The sequence below is a fragment of the Mytilus californianus genome, unplaced genomic scaffold, assembly GCF_021869535.1.
Source record: "Mytilus californianus isolate M0D057914Y unplaced genomic scaffold, xbMytCali1.0.p SCAF_3, whole genome shotgun sequence".
NCBI classification, from domain to species: Eukaryota; Metazoa; Mollusca; class Bivalvia; order Mytilida; family Mytilidae; genus Mytilus; species Mytilus californianus.
In genome coordinates this window covers 43,961,358-43,977,716 of record NW_026262679.1, presented here as the reverse complement: position 1 = coordinate 43,977,716, position 16,359 = coordinate 43,961,358, and the positions used below count along the sequence as shown (strand labels likewise).

The 16,359-nt window shown below is 34.6% G+C and overlaps 2 protein-coding genes across 2 annotated transcripts; both read right to left on the bottom strand.

Annotated features, from left to right (window-relative positions):
• Window positions 1-1,414: 1,414 nt before the first annotated feature.
• On the bottom strand, window positions 1,415-9,352 carry LOC127734632 (NFX1-type zinc finger-containing protein 1-like). The gene is made up of 2 exons (XM_052244612.1): window positions 4,461-9,352; window positions 1,415-2,599 (listed from the first exon to the last, which is right to left on the bottom strand). Exons 1-2 carry the CDS (start codon window positions 9,286-9,288, stop codon window positions 1,866-1,868), a joined length of 5,562 nt encoding a protein of 1,853 aa, XP_052100572.1. The 5' UTR covers window positions 9,289-9,352; the 3' UTR covers window positions 1,415-1,865.
• LOC127734638 (NFX1-type zinc finger-containing protein 1-like) lies at window positions 9,349-15,267 on the bottom strand. The gene is made up of 2 exons (XM_052244622.1): window positions 15,010-15,267; window positions 9,349-10,849 (listed from the first exon to the last, which is right to left on the bottom strand). The coding sequence occupies exon 2, from the start codon at window positions 10,822-10,824 to the stop codon at window positions 9,349-9,351; it is 1,476 nt and encodes a 491-aa protein (XP_052100582.1). The 5' UTR covers window positions 10,825-10,849; window positions 15,010-15,267.
• Window positions 15,268-16,359: the final 1,092 nt, after the last annotated feature.

The window sequence follows — 16,359 nt, the reverse complement described above, 5'->3', positions numbered from 1 at the left end:
CAAATATGCTGTTGAAGGAAATGACATATCGTATTCTTTAAGAAAATAGTACTCTCCGAAGAAAGGTTAACTTATAGAAATATATATATTTAGCCAGAGGCGGATCCAGAACCTCGATGTCCTGGGGGGGGGGGGGGGGGGGCACCATGCCCCCAAATTAGATATTTGTTTAGAGATGTATAGGCGAGTGTGGGTGGTAATGGTGGTGGTGGTGTGGGTGGGTTGGGGGGGGGGGGGGGATCAGATCATCGTTTCTATATTTCTATATCTTTTAATTTTTTACCATTTTACTGTATTCTTTATTCTTTGATCTCTATTATATTCGTCCTAAACATGCATGAAATATTTGCCACTGGACATTAAGCAATCAACAATCAATCAATATAGTCTTTATATTTCATCATCTCTTTATTCTGGCCGCTCCTAATCTAATTGTTTTGCCCAATATTCTCTTATCTGTAAACCCCATTCGTATCCTCATAAATGGTGACTCATTCATAGCCCCATACATGAGGGTCGTAATGGAGGTACCTTCATGACGAATAACGGTAAAAAATCTTGCCAAATGACGTTAACGGTAATTTTTTGTGCATGACGATAAAATGTACATATTCTTTATGACGATAAAAAAAATTGACTGATTTTGACGACTCACGTTAAATTATTTCCAAAAATAACGGTAACGGTTGTAATTATTTGAGACCTCCGACGAATCACGATAAAATTCTAACCAATTTGACGCCAACGGTAGCCGAAAATGACCGTTTTTGACGCCTGACGGTAAAGGGCATTCCTACCCTCATACACGGTAATTAAAACAAGAAAAATATACATATATTAATTTACTGTATGCTTGGACTGATAGATACATGTATTAGTCATGTATGGTAAAACAATCAGATACTTTTTAGCTTTTTCAGACCTCATCACAAACATGGTTAAACAGGAACTCAACTATCTTAAAACAAGTAAAAATGTGAGCCAAGGCTCCGCGTTGAAGGCCGTACTTTGACCTATAATGGTTTACTTTTACAAATTGTGACTTGGATGGAGAGTTGTCTCATTGGCACTCATACCACATCTTCTTATATCTACAACTACAATAACAGTAATAATAACCGTGATTATACCCCGGAAATAAAGGGACTGATACGAATGAATATAATATATGTGCTACATTTTTTAATATGAAAAATACATTGCTGTTGCCATTTAAATACACGAAAGAAAGGGTTTATGAGGAATATGGTAAATATATCATGCTTTAATTCTCGATGAAGATGATGCATGCCAGGGTTCAATTTTAGCTGTTTAATAATGCGTGAATGAAGTAATTTACTTTTGTAAGCATTTTGATCCAATTTTTACCAATTCCTATAAAATTTTATTTAGAATCCACAAAAAGACAAATACACACGTTTAATGCTTTTATACATATACAAAAAAAAAAAAAAAACAACAACAACAAAAAACACAAAGTTGAAAAAGGGAATTTAACTTTGATAAAAACAAAAATATTTGGAATAGACTGTCTTTTTACATAACAGTTTCGGTAATGATAATCTATCATCTCTCACACAATATTACGTCAATTGATTTTTCTTCTACAAAATCCAGAAATAACAATTCACATAAATAAGAATGAATCCACAGCATTTAGTTCCAGCCATTGACATTTACCCTTTGTATCGTGACAAGTTATTTACAAATTCACATGCAGATGTACACATTACGGTTTATTAATTTAACGAATACGAAATATTATCACATAATTTGGTATATTTTGCACGGATAAAATATGGGTTTGGTACATTAAACAGTGATAAAACATGGTACCCATCTGTAAAAATTCTAGTTTTTAATAGTTACCAGGGGAGACTACCACGACCCTTACCCATGTTACCGCCGCGACCTCGTCCACGACCTGGATATCCTCTGTTATGCTGATGATCTCGATGTCCGCCTCTATTTAATTCTGCTCTTCTACTATCGCGACTTTCATTACCATCTATGTTGTCTGCATGACCAGGGGCATGTTCATTCACACCACTGTCAGTACCATTACTACTACTTTTATTATTTTTTCTACCTGTAGCCGGTGCCTTGTTCGGAAACCTCTGTTTATTTTCCTTTAGGTTATGTTTATCTTTTCCGTCTTCATTATGGTATCTTTCGTCGTCGGATTTTAACGAAGGGAGTGGATGCATTTTGTCTTTTTTGTAAGATTTCCTTGTATCCTCATTTGTTGTTTTCGCCCGCATGGCTTTCTCCGTACTCTTACTACAACCTCTAAGATTTTGTCCCCGAACACCGTGGAAGTTTTCACTATTACTTTTGTTTCTGATAGGATTTCTTACTCTCGGACGCGAATACATATTCCTAAAATCCTCACTAAAATCTGCTGGTTTGTCTTTACAAAAATTACTTCTTTTACCTCTAACATTTGACACCTGGCTTTTTCCAAGCTGAGCGCTTCTTGCCTTTGTCAGTCCTTGTGTGACTACATTTTGTCCATCATCATACCGGAACACTGTTTGTTGATTATCGGGACCATCACAAATGTTGCAAGAACAATCCAAGATCGTTGATACAGTATGACCTAAAATTGATATTTATGTATACAAATATTCTTATACTAATGGTTTGTAGATATACGTACCCAAGTTTGTATTAAATAACTATAACAAATGATTTTATGCCTAGCGGCAAATAGCTGGTAAACTTAAGAAAAAATATTATTCACTCAATAAAATAATAGTTTTAAAGGAATAACTGTAGCAACTTCAAGGTATTTATTTTTTCTTTCTGTTTGCAAAAAAATGATAAACTTCATTCCGTCGATAGTTTTTGTCTCGCCTGCGACGAAAGTTGCAGTATGCGAGACTCAGGTATTACTATCCGGCGGCGGCGGCGGCGGCGTAAACTATTTGTATAAAGATGTATATTTCAGAAGGTAGAAGACCTGGATGCTTCATATCGTGTATGCATTTACCTTATGTTCCGAACTTTCCGTCTGTCATATGTCCATTGTCATTGACCTCACTTTCATGGTTCAGTGACTGCTTGAACAAAAATTTGAGTTTTTTTGTCATGTGAATTTCCCTCTTATTATGAGTAATAGAAGAACTATATTTGGTATATAGGTACCTTGCAACGTCTACATGTCCGCCAGACAGGGTTCACCTGACCTCGACCTCATTTCATGGACCAGTGATCAAGGTTCAAAAGTTACGTGATTAGATCCTTTTCTCAAATACTATAAGCAGTAGGTCAACTATATGTGGTGTATGGAATGATTGTAATGGGTACATGTCAGTCTGGCAGGTTTCAGCATACCTTGACCTCATTTTCATAGTTCATTGGTCGATGTTAAGTTTTTGAGTTTTGGTTTGTTTTTCAAATACTATAAGCAGTAGATCAGCTATACTTGGTCTATGGAATGATTGTAATGTGTACATGTCTGTCTGGCATGTATAATCCAACCTTGACCTCATTTTAATGGTTCATTGATCAATGTTAAGTTTTTGTGTTTCAATGTGTTTTTCAAATACTATAATCAGTAGGTCAACTATATTGGGTGAAGGGAATGATTGTAAGGTGTAACTGTGTGTCGGGCAGGTTTTATCTGACCTTGACCTCATTTTCATGGCCTGGGCCTCCCTTTTGTGGGAAAAAATTGTTTGATTATATAGGGAATCACTGAAGCATGACTGGAGCGGGCCCCCTCTTAGGCAGTCAGTGCCCCCTCCCTTATGAAAATTTCTGGATCCGCCACTGTTGACTTCATTGCCATGGATATTTAAAAATGGTAAGTGTTTGTAATACCTGTAGTAAAACCTTTATCTTTGAGACTTTCTACTAACATGTAACGTTGGCTATCAAAACTTTTGCAGCTATCATTTGAAAGTTTCCGTTTAAGATTAGTATAGAATATAGAAAAGCGCTTTGAACAGAAAATGCTACCTGTTAATATATTTTTTCAGTTCTGTGGTATTTCACTTACAATTATTTAAATGTAATGAATATGATATATGGTAACATATCAATTGAAGTGAAAATATTTTGGTCCGTCGGGAATGCGTGTCAGTAAAGATCGCACGATAAATGATCATCAGTAAACAACTATAATCGATCAATGAATTGACGAACGATAATAGGTCTGTCGTACTTGATGCACATCGAACTTTTTGTGAATGAAAGGCCTGGTCTAAACAGACAAAAGTGAAAAAAAGGTCCTTTAATGAATTTGAAATAGATGGCGAATAATTGTGTGTCTCTTTCTAAATTTATCACAGCATATAAAGACGTGTGAAGATTCTGAGCTTGACATATATAAGTATGCATAACCTATTTATTATTGAAGACTCTATATAATTTCTACATGTCATTTATTTTTAATGGGTTACTTTTGTATGTATATGTTTTTCACTTACACGTATATTCCTTGATAAAATTCTTACCGTTTCGACATATTGTCCAATCACTGCTATGTATGCCAACCACATTATGTAACTGGGGATATATTCTTGTATTTGCCAAGTAACCATCGCCCTCCATGTCTTCAGTAAAAGGTCTTAATATTTCAGTAATCTGTTCCTGATTTAGATGTTTCTCCAACAGGCGTACAATTACAACTATATCGTGGCTTATCATTGTGCGATGACCATTGGTGTCGGTTGATATTCTATCATTTTCTTCGAAAATATTTTCCAACGACTCCACCTGTTCGGGGAGAAAGTCGTTTAAAATATTACTTGTAGATTTTTTCAGTGCAGGAAACCAACCAGCAAATTTGCCCATTAGTTCTGGCTTTGTCGTAAAAAGGCACAATATCCATTGGATATACAAACTGAATATTTTCTCTGACAATTGTAAGCAAGTTTTAAATGAAGTTGCCGGGGTTGTTTCAATATCTTTGAGAATGGATTCGGCTAATTTCTCGGTGTCATGGAATTCCTGATCGAACTCATTCTTACGTCGTGTTTGCCGAATAATGTGAAGATATGTTGCAATACTTGTTGTATACTGTTCAAATGATGTTAGCATTTCAGCATCACACGCAGGATATATAGTTTGTGAATTAAGTCGTACCTTACGAATCTTCAATTTAGCATCTTCTAGTGCCATTTTTTGCCTTTTCAAAATTCGTTCATATCTTGGATGAAAAGTAATAATTGCCCTACAACATGGGCATCTTGACACTAAGTGATTTTTCATTTCATCCATACACTCATCAAGATAAATACTGCCAATGGAGTGACCACATTGTACTAATGTTACAATTTTTTCATCTTTACAAGTTTCTTTTAATACGTACATTTCCGGTTTACAATCAGCACAAAACAGTGGACATGGTTCACCACAGTATCCAGGACATTGATGACCACAAGACAAAGTTCGATCACAGTTATTACAACATCTTTGGCGGTTGCATTCTTCAAAGCATAACTTTGTACATTTATAATGTTCACATTCCCATGAACAGTTTTCTTTGCAGGGTTTACATGAATCAATGCACTGAGAAGGACATTTCGAATGTGAACATTCAAATAAGCAAGAATTTTGACACGGAGTGCACATCATACAAACTTCACTTTGACAGGCATGGCCACACACAAATTCCTTTTCACACTGGCGTGAGCAATCCTTATTATGGTCGCATTCATGGCATAGCCCCGGACATGAATGTCCACATGACAATGGTTTCTCACATTTCTTGTCGCATATTTTTTCCTCTTCCATACTGCAAACGCTTTTAATGACATGACCACAGGAGAGTGTTGTGTCTAATAATTTCAGACAAGGAGTGAAGTTATGACTTGATATTTCCCAACATGGAATAGTAGTAATATGTCCACAATCAGAGCGCGTGTGTATTGTAGGCTCGAAACATTTAACTTCTTGTAAAGACATATATCTTTTCTGCCAGCATTTAATTCCAAATGAATGTCCGCATTTTTCTAACTTTATTTCAACTTCTTTGGTACATTTTACGCCTGAAAGATTTTCTGAACATAAAACCATTTCCTCATGTCCACATTCAGGTAAAGACTTCAGGACTGCAAATTTACATCTTACTGTTTCGGGGTCCGTATGGCACTCCATGTCCTGTGAATGGTGGCATTTATTCAGAACTTTCTTCACCATTGTTTCACAAGGATAGACTTTAGGATCGATTGAACATGGGATACTTTGTTTGTGTTTACAGCCCTCTAAAATTGTTTCGATTAGCTCCATGCAGTCACAGGAAGTGGGGAAATGACATGAATTTGTACATACGTGGCCATTTATGCATATTTTATTGCATTTGTTATTACATTTGATTGAATCAATATTGCAACATTCGTGTGTATTGTAATGTTTGCATTCCAAATCTTTTGTAACGATTTCTCTACATTTATGCGATGAAACATCTTGGTGGCATGGAAGCTTTACTTTATGGTCACACCGTGGGACTTTTTTCTCAACGTAGACGCTGCATTTGTGTTCATGTTGATAATTCGTATCTGAACAATTTCTTTCATATGTATGACCACAATCGTCTCTTTTGTCACGAATTTTATTTTGACAAGTGTGCCTCTGGACAAAGTCAGAGTCAAAACAATGTCTTTTGTAGTAATGTTTACAAGATAACCACTGTTCTGTTACCATGTCATTGCATTCATGACTCATCTCATACATACGGTCTTGACACTGTCTTTGATATTCGTGTCCACAGGATGATCTGTTCATTGTTACGGTAATGCTGCATTCAATACGCATTTCATATGTGGTGTCGAAACAATGCCGTTCGATCAAATGGTCACACGAGGTTCGTTTTTCGTTAATCAAAACTCTACACTCATTTAACCTCTCATAATTGGCATCATGACACCTGCGTTCAAATTCATGACCACACTTTGATCTTGTTTCTGTCAGGACTATAGCACACTCGTGGCGATTTGGATCAACATGACAATTTAACTGTGCTGTGTGTCGACACTCCAGTTCTCTGTCAACAGAGACTTTGCATAAAACATTGTTTGGGTCCACGTAACATTCCATAGTTGCGATATGTCCACATAATAATGTTCTGATTACTTTAATTGGGCATGGGTATTTAGAGTAATGAACATGGCATTGAAGAACAATTATGTGTTGACATTTTAGTTCGCGTGCCATTTCTACACTGCAACGACAGTCGTCATCATAATGACATCTCTTAAAACATTTATGTCCTTCTGCACATGTCTCTGAACATTGTTTTTTGCATTTATATGATTTATGTTCCCTGTCAAATGGATGACAATCGTATCGACACGCATGTCCACATGATAACTCAAATTCACATGGTAGATCACAGCCTCCATCTTTTACTTTTTTGAAGTCACTTGGTGACTCGGCGAGAATGCCTTCTTTTTTTGGATGATTTTGACAGTACAATGGCAACGCCTTTCCAAGCGATGGGTATCTAGGGGATGTTTCGTCTATATCGTTGACCTTCTCTTGAATTTGTAGTTTTCCAATTACAGTCTGCCAGTGCTGAGACTTCTTTGTTAATGTATCGCTGTTACCTATTATGAAAAGTCCTTGCCTTGCTCTAGACAAAGCCACGCAAATTCTGTTTTCCCGATTTAGGAATCCGATATCGCCTGTCGTATTGCTACGCACTAATGATAAAAGAATGATTTCATTTTCTTCGCCTTGGTAATTGTCAAGCACGCAAATTTTAACTCCTTTGAACTTTGAGCTTGGCAATTTTTCTTCTAAGCAAGACATCTGACCAGCGTAAGCCGTAATTATTGTTATATCAGATGGTTTATATCTTTGCTTTAGCAGATAAAGATAAAGCTCTTTGAGATATTCAGCTTCGTATTCGTTTGAAAAACTTCTCCCCTCATCTTTGAAAACTTCAATTTTGTTATGTGTGATAAAGAACACACTCTTTCGTATCCCTTTTACCGATGGATATTCATAGACATTTTCGTTGTCATAAAGAGTGTGATATATGTGGCGTACCAATTCAGAAATTTCTGGTCTCATTCGATGTTGTCGTTGAAGGCAATAGTAGCTCAAGTTGTTCTTAACCATTCGTTCAAACAGGGAAACAGACAAATTAAATTTAATTGCAAGTTCATGCACGGCAGGTTTTGGTTGCAATTGCTTATGGTCCCCGATCAAAATTAAATGTTTACATCTTGGGCTGATCGCAGTTACTATGTGAGCCTCTGGTACTTCTGCTGCTTCTTCAATTATTGTGATTAGAGGACCAACTTTGCTTAAAGATTCTCTATATCGTGCTGCAGTTGTTGTAGTCATAGCTAAAACTGTTGCTTGTTGCATGACAAATTCGTCTTTTTCTATACTGATTTGCTTGTAGTCATCAAATATATCATGGAATTTCTTTTCACTTTTGCGCAGTTGTTCGTGAAGTTTCTTAATGTACTGCATCAACCAATACCTATACATTTTCCAACGATCTTTTATGGAAAGTGTCCAGATACTTTTTATTTTTTTTACTTGGCCTTCTGACATGGCTTTACCATAATGCAGTTCCTTTGCTGCTTTCTCTTTTTCCAAAAGCAAAATTATTCTACACTTTTCTTCAAGTTTATTTGTTTTCTGCAGCTCATTTTCGTATTGCTTGTCCAGATCGAGACCGATAATATCAGTATTGAGCAAAAAATTGACATCATTAACCTCCAAATACCGCACGTTGTGTGCAAATTCTTTCTCAGAAATCAATGAAACAAATTCGACTTCTTCAAGCTCAGTTGCAAAACCACCGAGTTGATTTTTAATTGCTTCGTCATTTTGTTGGTTTTGATATTGCTTGTTTACTTCTTTATACCATGATTGCTCTAACACATGTAGCCACTGCAACCAAACAAACTTTTCTCCAAATTGACTTGCAATATTTTCTGAAAGAACACATTTCATTACATCGAACCACAATACAATATTTCTGCTCTTTAATGTCTCGATTGTTTCTCGAATCTCCTTGATTTTTCTTTTAGTTTTTGATGCTTTTTCAAGTATTCCATCTCGAGGATTATTAAATTTCGATAGAGCTTTTCTCCGTAGGTTTTTTATCGAAAGTTCTTCAAATTTAGGATTTTTACATCGACTTCCAAATCTAACTATTTCGGGGTATCGACTACCAAATACGGTTTCCGGCATAAAATCAATAATCCCCTCAACAAATTGATCCAACGCGTGGTTTGTATAACAGACGACTAACATATACGGTTTTGGTGCATTCCCCCGAGCGTTTCGTGTAGATTTTTCGACCTTACCCTTGGAATTCATTCTTAGCCACCTGTTACTATTATGAAGTAATGCTTTTGCAATTTGCAATGCAAGGTATGTCTAACCGGTCCCTGGTGGCCCTTGTATGAGAACAAATTCCTTTGTAAGTGCAGCAATAAACGCTTTCCGCTGAGATTCGTCCATTCTCAACATCTCGGCGGACGGCCAGTCTTCTTCAGACAACTTTGCATTATTTATTGGTGTCTGTTTTGGAATAGTATTTCTACGAGTTCCACGATAGGTGTTGTCTAGATCTATCCGGCAATTTTTGATTACAGGTCTGAGATCATATACATAATTTTTTGAAATGTACGATGGGAAACGGACCTCGTTCTCACAGTGAACAAGATATCGAGTGAAGGGGAACGTTTCTTCTTTTATATGCTGCAAAACTTTTAATACATGTTTGTATGCTTCAAAATACGCTGAATTTGCTTCTATAATTATACCATCTGTATTTCTTGGTAGGTTTAGATTGTTTCCATATCTAAATACCTGTACAGCAAAGCAACCTTTCTTTTGTAAAATTTTCGTTTCACTTTCAGATACAACAGCAAAGAAAATCGTATTAAAACGATCAAAGGAAATAAGCAGTAAAGTACCATATATAAGTCTCTTTGCATTTCTCCAGTTGATACGTTTACGATGGTCTGGGTCCAGTTTTATTTCAAATACTTCACCAGAGTCTATAGAAATGATTTGTTTTATTACTTTTACGTTCTTGTACATAAGACCATGTTCTAATCTGATATTTTCTTTCCGATTTTCTCTATCTATCTGTTTGAATTCCAAAAGAGCATCTCTGAGAGGTGACACACAGTCTTCCCTGTACAACCTAAACTGTACATCTAAATAATGATCTAAATTCAAATATTTCCCGCAAACTTTGTTACGTCTTAGGAACTTTGGAATGTTTAGAATGTCGTTTTGTCCAGGAATAACTGACACAGTTCGGAAATCATCTGGAGGAACAAATTTATCTTCAGCGTCTTGTTTTGCCCTTGATCTTTCTTCAGCAATCTGCATAATTTCATTCAGCGTTTCAATCACAATATCTATCATCATCCCTTTGTCTTCTAAATCATCACATTTGCTTATTTGCTCTTTCAAAAGTTTCCCCAGTCTCTTAACTTGTGGAGTTGTAGACAAACGAGGTATCCTCAGGTAAATTTCTTGAAGTATTGTTAAGTAATCGGATAATAAACATTGAAAATTATGACCACGTGAGTTGTTGCATGTTTCCCCTAAAAGTAGTGGAATACTTCGGTATTTGATCAGTGGCGATTTAGACAGCATATTCAAAAGCTTACAGATTTCGCTATTCTTTTTCTGTCTTGTACAAGCACAAACCCTTGCCATTAGATGAACAAGCAATGATAAAGAATCGTCCGACAGTTTCTTGTCGTAAATCGAACTGCTAAACACGTTCATGTTCTTTACAAATATCTCTAATAGCTCTTCACTCTCATTATTTGTCTTGTATAAATCCTCTATAAAATCTGCAGGTTGAAGTTTGCCTGGACTATTTGAAGCCATTGTCAATATATTTCTATTTGATTACCTAAAATGATATTAAAGTTATTTTGATTAAACATTGCAATATTTCGATAAACGTGATGTGTACACTTGTTAAACGCATTATATATAATTTTGTCAATGGGTTTGGTCGTAGGTTGCTTCCTACAGAAAAAGTTTCGTACACTGCCATAGTGTAATATAAATTCAATATAGAATCATGATACTTCTTCGGACAACATTATTATTTTATAGATATATTTCACATGCACGTTTTTTCTTCAGATAATATGTGGTATCAATGATTCCGTATGAGTTATTTTTTTAATTATGCCCTACAGAAATTCTTTTATATTTTCCTTCTGGTAAAATTGTATGAAACTTTTCTTTATACCTTTTACACAAGTAATTCTCATTTAAAGACAGATTGGAAAAAGCTCGTCAAAGCTACCAGGCTCATTATTTAGCTAGACGCACGTTTCGTAAGACTCATCAGTGGCGCACGAACCATAAAAGTTGGAAAGCCAAATCAAATACAATGTTGTAGAGCATCAATAACAGCAAATTCCGAAAAGAAAAGTTGTGCCAAATACTAATTATGCAATCTATACCTTGGGTAGTAATAGCATTAGTGCTTTAAAAAAGAGGGACGAAAGATACCAGAGGGACAGTCAAACTCATAGATCGATAAACAAACTGACAACGCCATGGCCAAAAATAAAAAGACAAATAGACAAATAATAGTACAGATGACACAACATAGAAAACTAAAGACTAAGCAACACGAACCCCACCAAAAACTGGGGGTGATCTCAGGTGCTCCGGAAGGGTAAGCAGATCTGCTCCACATGTGGCACCCGTCGTGTTGCTTATGTTATTACAAATCCGGTAGGTCACATTCGTGAAAAGGGAAGGGTATTGTAGTTACGACATAAGGAACATATCCGATATCATCTGTGAAACGGTTATTCCATAACGGTCAACCAAGTCGTGATGGCGTCCGTAAAATTTACGAAGGGATGATTTCAACTTCACCATTTGGAACTCTTGGTTTAATAGCTTTCTTGTGAGCAGCAATCCTCTATCAAGGAAATCATGATAGGAAATACAAGCCCGGGAATATCGTATCAATTGGGAGATATATACTCCGTATGCAGGCGCTGCTGGAATGTTGCTACATAGAAATGGAAAGTTCACAATTGGGAAGCTGAAATCATCTCTTTTGTCGTAAAGTTTTGTTTTCAACCGACCCTCATTGTCAATTTCTAGATGTAAGTCAAGATTATGATTTAAATATTTCGTCATGCAACACTAAATTTACAGAATATGAACATACAAATGATATTTCATGCCAGCACAATTAGAACTGACTACGTGCTTGTGATACCCTCGGGGACTTAACGTCCACCAGTAGTGGCTTCGACCTAGTGGTTGTAAAGACCCACCAAAGATACCAAGCTCATGATTTCGTAACCCAGATGCGCGTTTCGTCTACATAAGACTCATCAGTAAAACACATAGTTAAATGTAATAGTTGTGAACAATGGTCATTTTGAAGTACCAATGTTACTCAACCAGTATGCTACAACATATATTAATTATTTTTTTTTTTTGGGGGGGGGGGGGGGGGGGGAGGGATGTTTTTAATAAAAAAAAAAAGTATAACAAAAATACCAAAATCCAAGGCAAATTCAAAAGACCATTAAAGACGATATGCCAAACTCTTTGGTTTAACTATAATGACGTTAAGTTGCTGACTGACTCATTGACGTCTGAACTAGTTTTATTTATATGGAAGGATTAATCTGTTATATCAGATTTATGCAGTGCAACGATTTGACATTAAAGCAGACAGTAGCTGAATTGAAGTTAACAACTTATTAGTTGAAGTGTCATTACAAGAATTCATAAGTCTAACAAACGAATATAAAGAAGGATCACCAAAGTGTTACAGCATTTGATGTTATCACCCTATTATTCATATCAATAAATGTAATAATACTCCTCCGAACTAAACTATATGCACTTGTTGTATTGTTTAACTTAGATAGTTTTACACATTACTTGACATGTAACATAGACACAATGTTTGACATGTAACTTATACACAATGTTTGACATGTAACATAGACACAATGTTTGACATGTAACTTATACACAATGTTTGACATGTAAATTATACACTACAAGTTTATAAACTTATAATGAAAACTTTTAACATTAATTTTATTTTAAAAGCTGTATACAACTTTAATTATTTACTGTCATGGAACAAACATTCCTTTATAAAATTAGTTCCAAATAAAAGAAATGTTCTTGAGTATTATTTTCACTGAAAGAAGTATTAAAGTTTTGTTTCTGACGAATGAAGGATATAGATGTATTTCATTCAGCAGGAACATATATTATAACATTGTTTAAAACTTAATTTCAAAAAGAACTTCTAGTATAGGAAAAATGTTTAAAGCAGTACGATTAAATAATATAACAGAACCATAAATTAATATTCGCGGAAAATCTTGTATTTATTTTTCAGGTGAATATTTCATTTTGATGTTGTAAACTTAAGCACTTTCATATTTATATTCCGATTTTGAAGTTCACGTAAATGTCTAATTACAAGTGCGGATATGATTTGCACATAGTGTGAAACTTCTTGCTAAAATTTTGATTTGAAATCATCAATTTATTTTTTTGTGCACCAACTTATCTAAGCAATAACCTGACTTCATATTTTGAATCAAATATAATTCTGTACTTACAACGCGTGTTTCTGAAATACTCTTCATCGTGTATGATCGGACCCAAAATATTGGAAGTAAAACAAATATATTCTTTGGATGTATTGAAGCCAAATTGACCTTAACGAAATAGTCAACTTGAGTTCCAACCTTAGGCAGCACTGGATTCTGAATGATATATAGTCATATAAGTCAATCAGCTTCGGTAGACAAACAAAATAATATTGTCTGCATGCGTACATGTGTTTCTAGAATGTCCTTCATCAGGAAATATAAATTGCAGAAAGCATAAACCAGTAGGGCCAGAAATAACAGTTAAAGTTGTCGAACCTCAAATTAGCCTTAGGAAGTTGCAACACTGAGAGTGTTGGTGGCTTGTTAATCCCCGATGGTATCATTAGCCTGTGCTTCTCAGGTTGGAACTCAAGTTGACTATTTTGTTAAGGTCAATTTGGCTACAATACATCCAAAGAATATATTTGTTTTACTTCCAATATTTTGTGTCCGATCATACAACTTTCTACCATCCATTGGCATACCCATATTAAAAAATCAACATTATCTCGAATTGTAAGCTCTTGGGGGTACTAGATGGTATTCGCCTCTTATCTAATATCAGGTCAGTGTGATGTTGACCATCCAAAATGGACCAATATAAATTCTTATACATATCCTTTCAACATAATTTTGCATGTTTCCCCTTTGCTACCGACACTGTTGAAGACCCTGTCACTTTCACCTAAAAATTTGCACCATCTACAAACTTTATTAGTTGCCCGTACACATGCTGTGATATTTAAGGAAAGACTGTAATATTTTTTTATATCTATGAAGAAATAACATCAAAATATTAGCGTAGCTGGTTATTTAAAAGTGTCCACCACATTTCTGATGTTATTTAGAATAGACAGAAAAAATATTACAGTCGTTCTTTATAATTTAATTCTAAATTCCATTTTAAGGACTAAATCATGAAAAAACGTTGATGACGTCACATGACAAAATTATGTCTATGAGCTGATAGACAAAAAACTTTCAGCCAATCAGAAGACGTGTTACATCCAAAATTAAATAATTTGAGTATTAACGTAATGGTACTGTACGTTATTATACCACTTTTTTCGACAGAAATGAAACAGTTGCGTCCATTTATATATTTAGTATATCAGTTTCGAAAAAGAAAAATCTTGTTCCTGTAAGATATTGAAAAAAAAAGGGATTTTTTTTTGTTATCAAAGTCGAAAGAATTGTTAAGATGAATGGTGGGTGCCTTAGTTAACAAAATGGTAATCAAGATAACATATTATTAAAAACAGAAAGTTACAGTAATTTTTTTTATTAAAAAAAACGCAACGTTGAATCAATTTTGAATTTTTGGTGTCCCCATTGTATCAAATGTTGTATACTTTCCATTAGATATTTACAAATCTATTTCTATACTTTATTACAATAATAATACTCTTACCAGTTAGTCCTACCATAGGTACTGAGCTCGCTGGTCTGAATAAAATTGATACTGTAGCAATTACCTTCCTAGGAAGTACAATCTCCGTCCTGTTTAAAATCTTTAACGTTTTGAATGAAATCGATGCATATTTATTATAAAATTATTTATAATTGATATATATATGCATGGGTTGCTATCCAGATCTCATATTATTCAGAATAGAAAGTGAAATTGAATTTTCTCAATTTTCAGAAAACATTACGTCATCGAATTTACTTCAACCTATGCCAACATTTAAAAAAATATTCAACCTGTGCCAACAAACAAAATACATTAGGTGTTGTTACAACAATTAACAATTGATTACAGGTTAATACAGTCAGTATTTTTGATAATTTAGTAAATAATCGTATCGAATTAAAATACAAATTTATTGTACTAAATATGAAATAAAATAAAACACAACGAAATAGTACATCAGAAATTTAATTGAATTAAAGGTAGGCAAGTCATTTCTATTAGTAAAATTTGTGGTCTCGATGATAACAAAATATAGAATGCAATGGTATTTGCATACTTAATTTCGTCTGGCCTTAATATCAGATTGAAATGTGTACAGGTCATATTCAGTATTTTTATGTGAACATGATCGTTAAAGAAATACCTCAGACATTCTCATTCAATTCTTTCATTTTATAATTATATGATATCTAACAAATATATATGGAAGGGTGATTATTCCTTGTGATAAAAAAAATCCATGTTTGTCCACTGTTTTTTACATTAAGGATACAAAAAATAAAAGAGAGATCAGCTACACATACAATTACATTCATTTTTACTTCTACATTAAACAACATATTTGTAATAAGAACAAGTTTAAACTGTCCGTATTTTTTAGCTTCCTATTATTTTCTGAATTTTTAACACCAAATCTGTTTACATTACAATAAACCTATGCCACGACATTTTAATACATTTTTTTACCTACATTTCAACAGGATGGCATAGAAATAAACCATTGATTCACACTACTTGTTTATGTGTTTAGTTTAAACAATATTTTATTTTTCAAAAGTGCACAAATTACGATTATACAATAAAAAAAATGGGGATTCGGAAACAAGAAAAACTTATATAAATCCGTCTCCCTTGTTTGGGTGCAAAAACACATCAAAGATGCTGAGCTTATAATTTGGCCCACCAGGCATGCGTTTCGTCTACACAAGACTCATAAGTGGCGCTCGAATCAAAACAGTTGCAAAGCCAAATAAAATATTACGAAGTTGAAGAGCACCAATAACCGAAAATTCCGAAAAGTTGTGCCAAACAAATGTGCAAGTCAGAGGGTAGGAATATCAAATGTTT

Excerpts from the sequence above, each read along its gene's own strand:
- LOC127734632 (XM_052244612.1), bottom strand. The coding sequence starts at position 9,288 with ATGAATTCCAAGGGTAAGGTCGAAAAATCTACACGAAACGCTCGGGGG. Across the intron at positions 2,600-4,460 it reads TTGGACAATATGTCGAAACG|GTCATACTGTATCAACGATC; the intron begins GTAAGAATTTTA and ends TATCAATTTTAG.
- LOC127734638 (XM_052244622.1), bottom strand. The coding sequence starts at position 10,824 with ATGGCTTCAAATAGTCCAGGCAAACTTCAACCTGCAGATTTTATAGAG.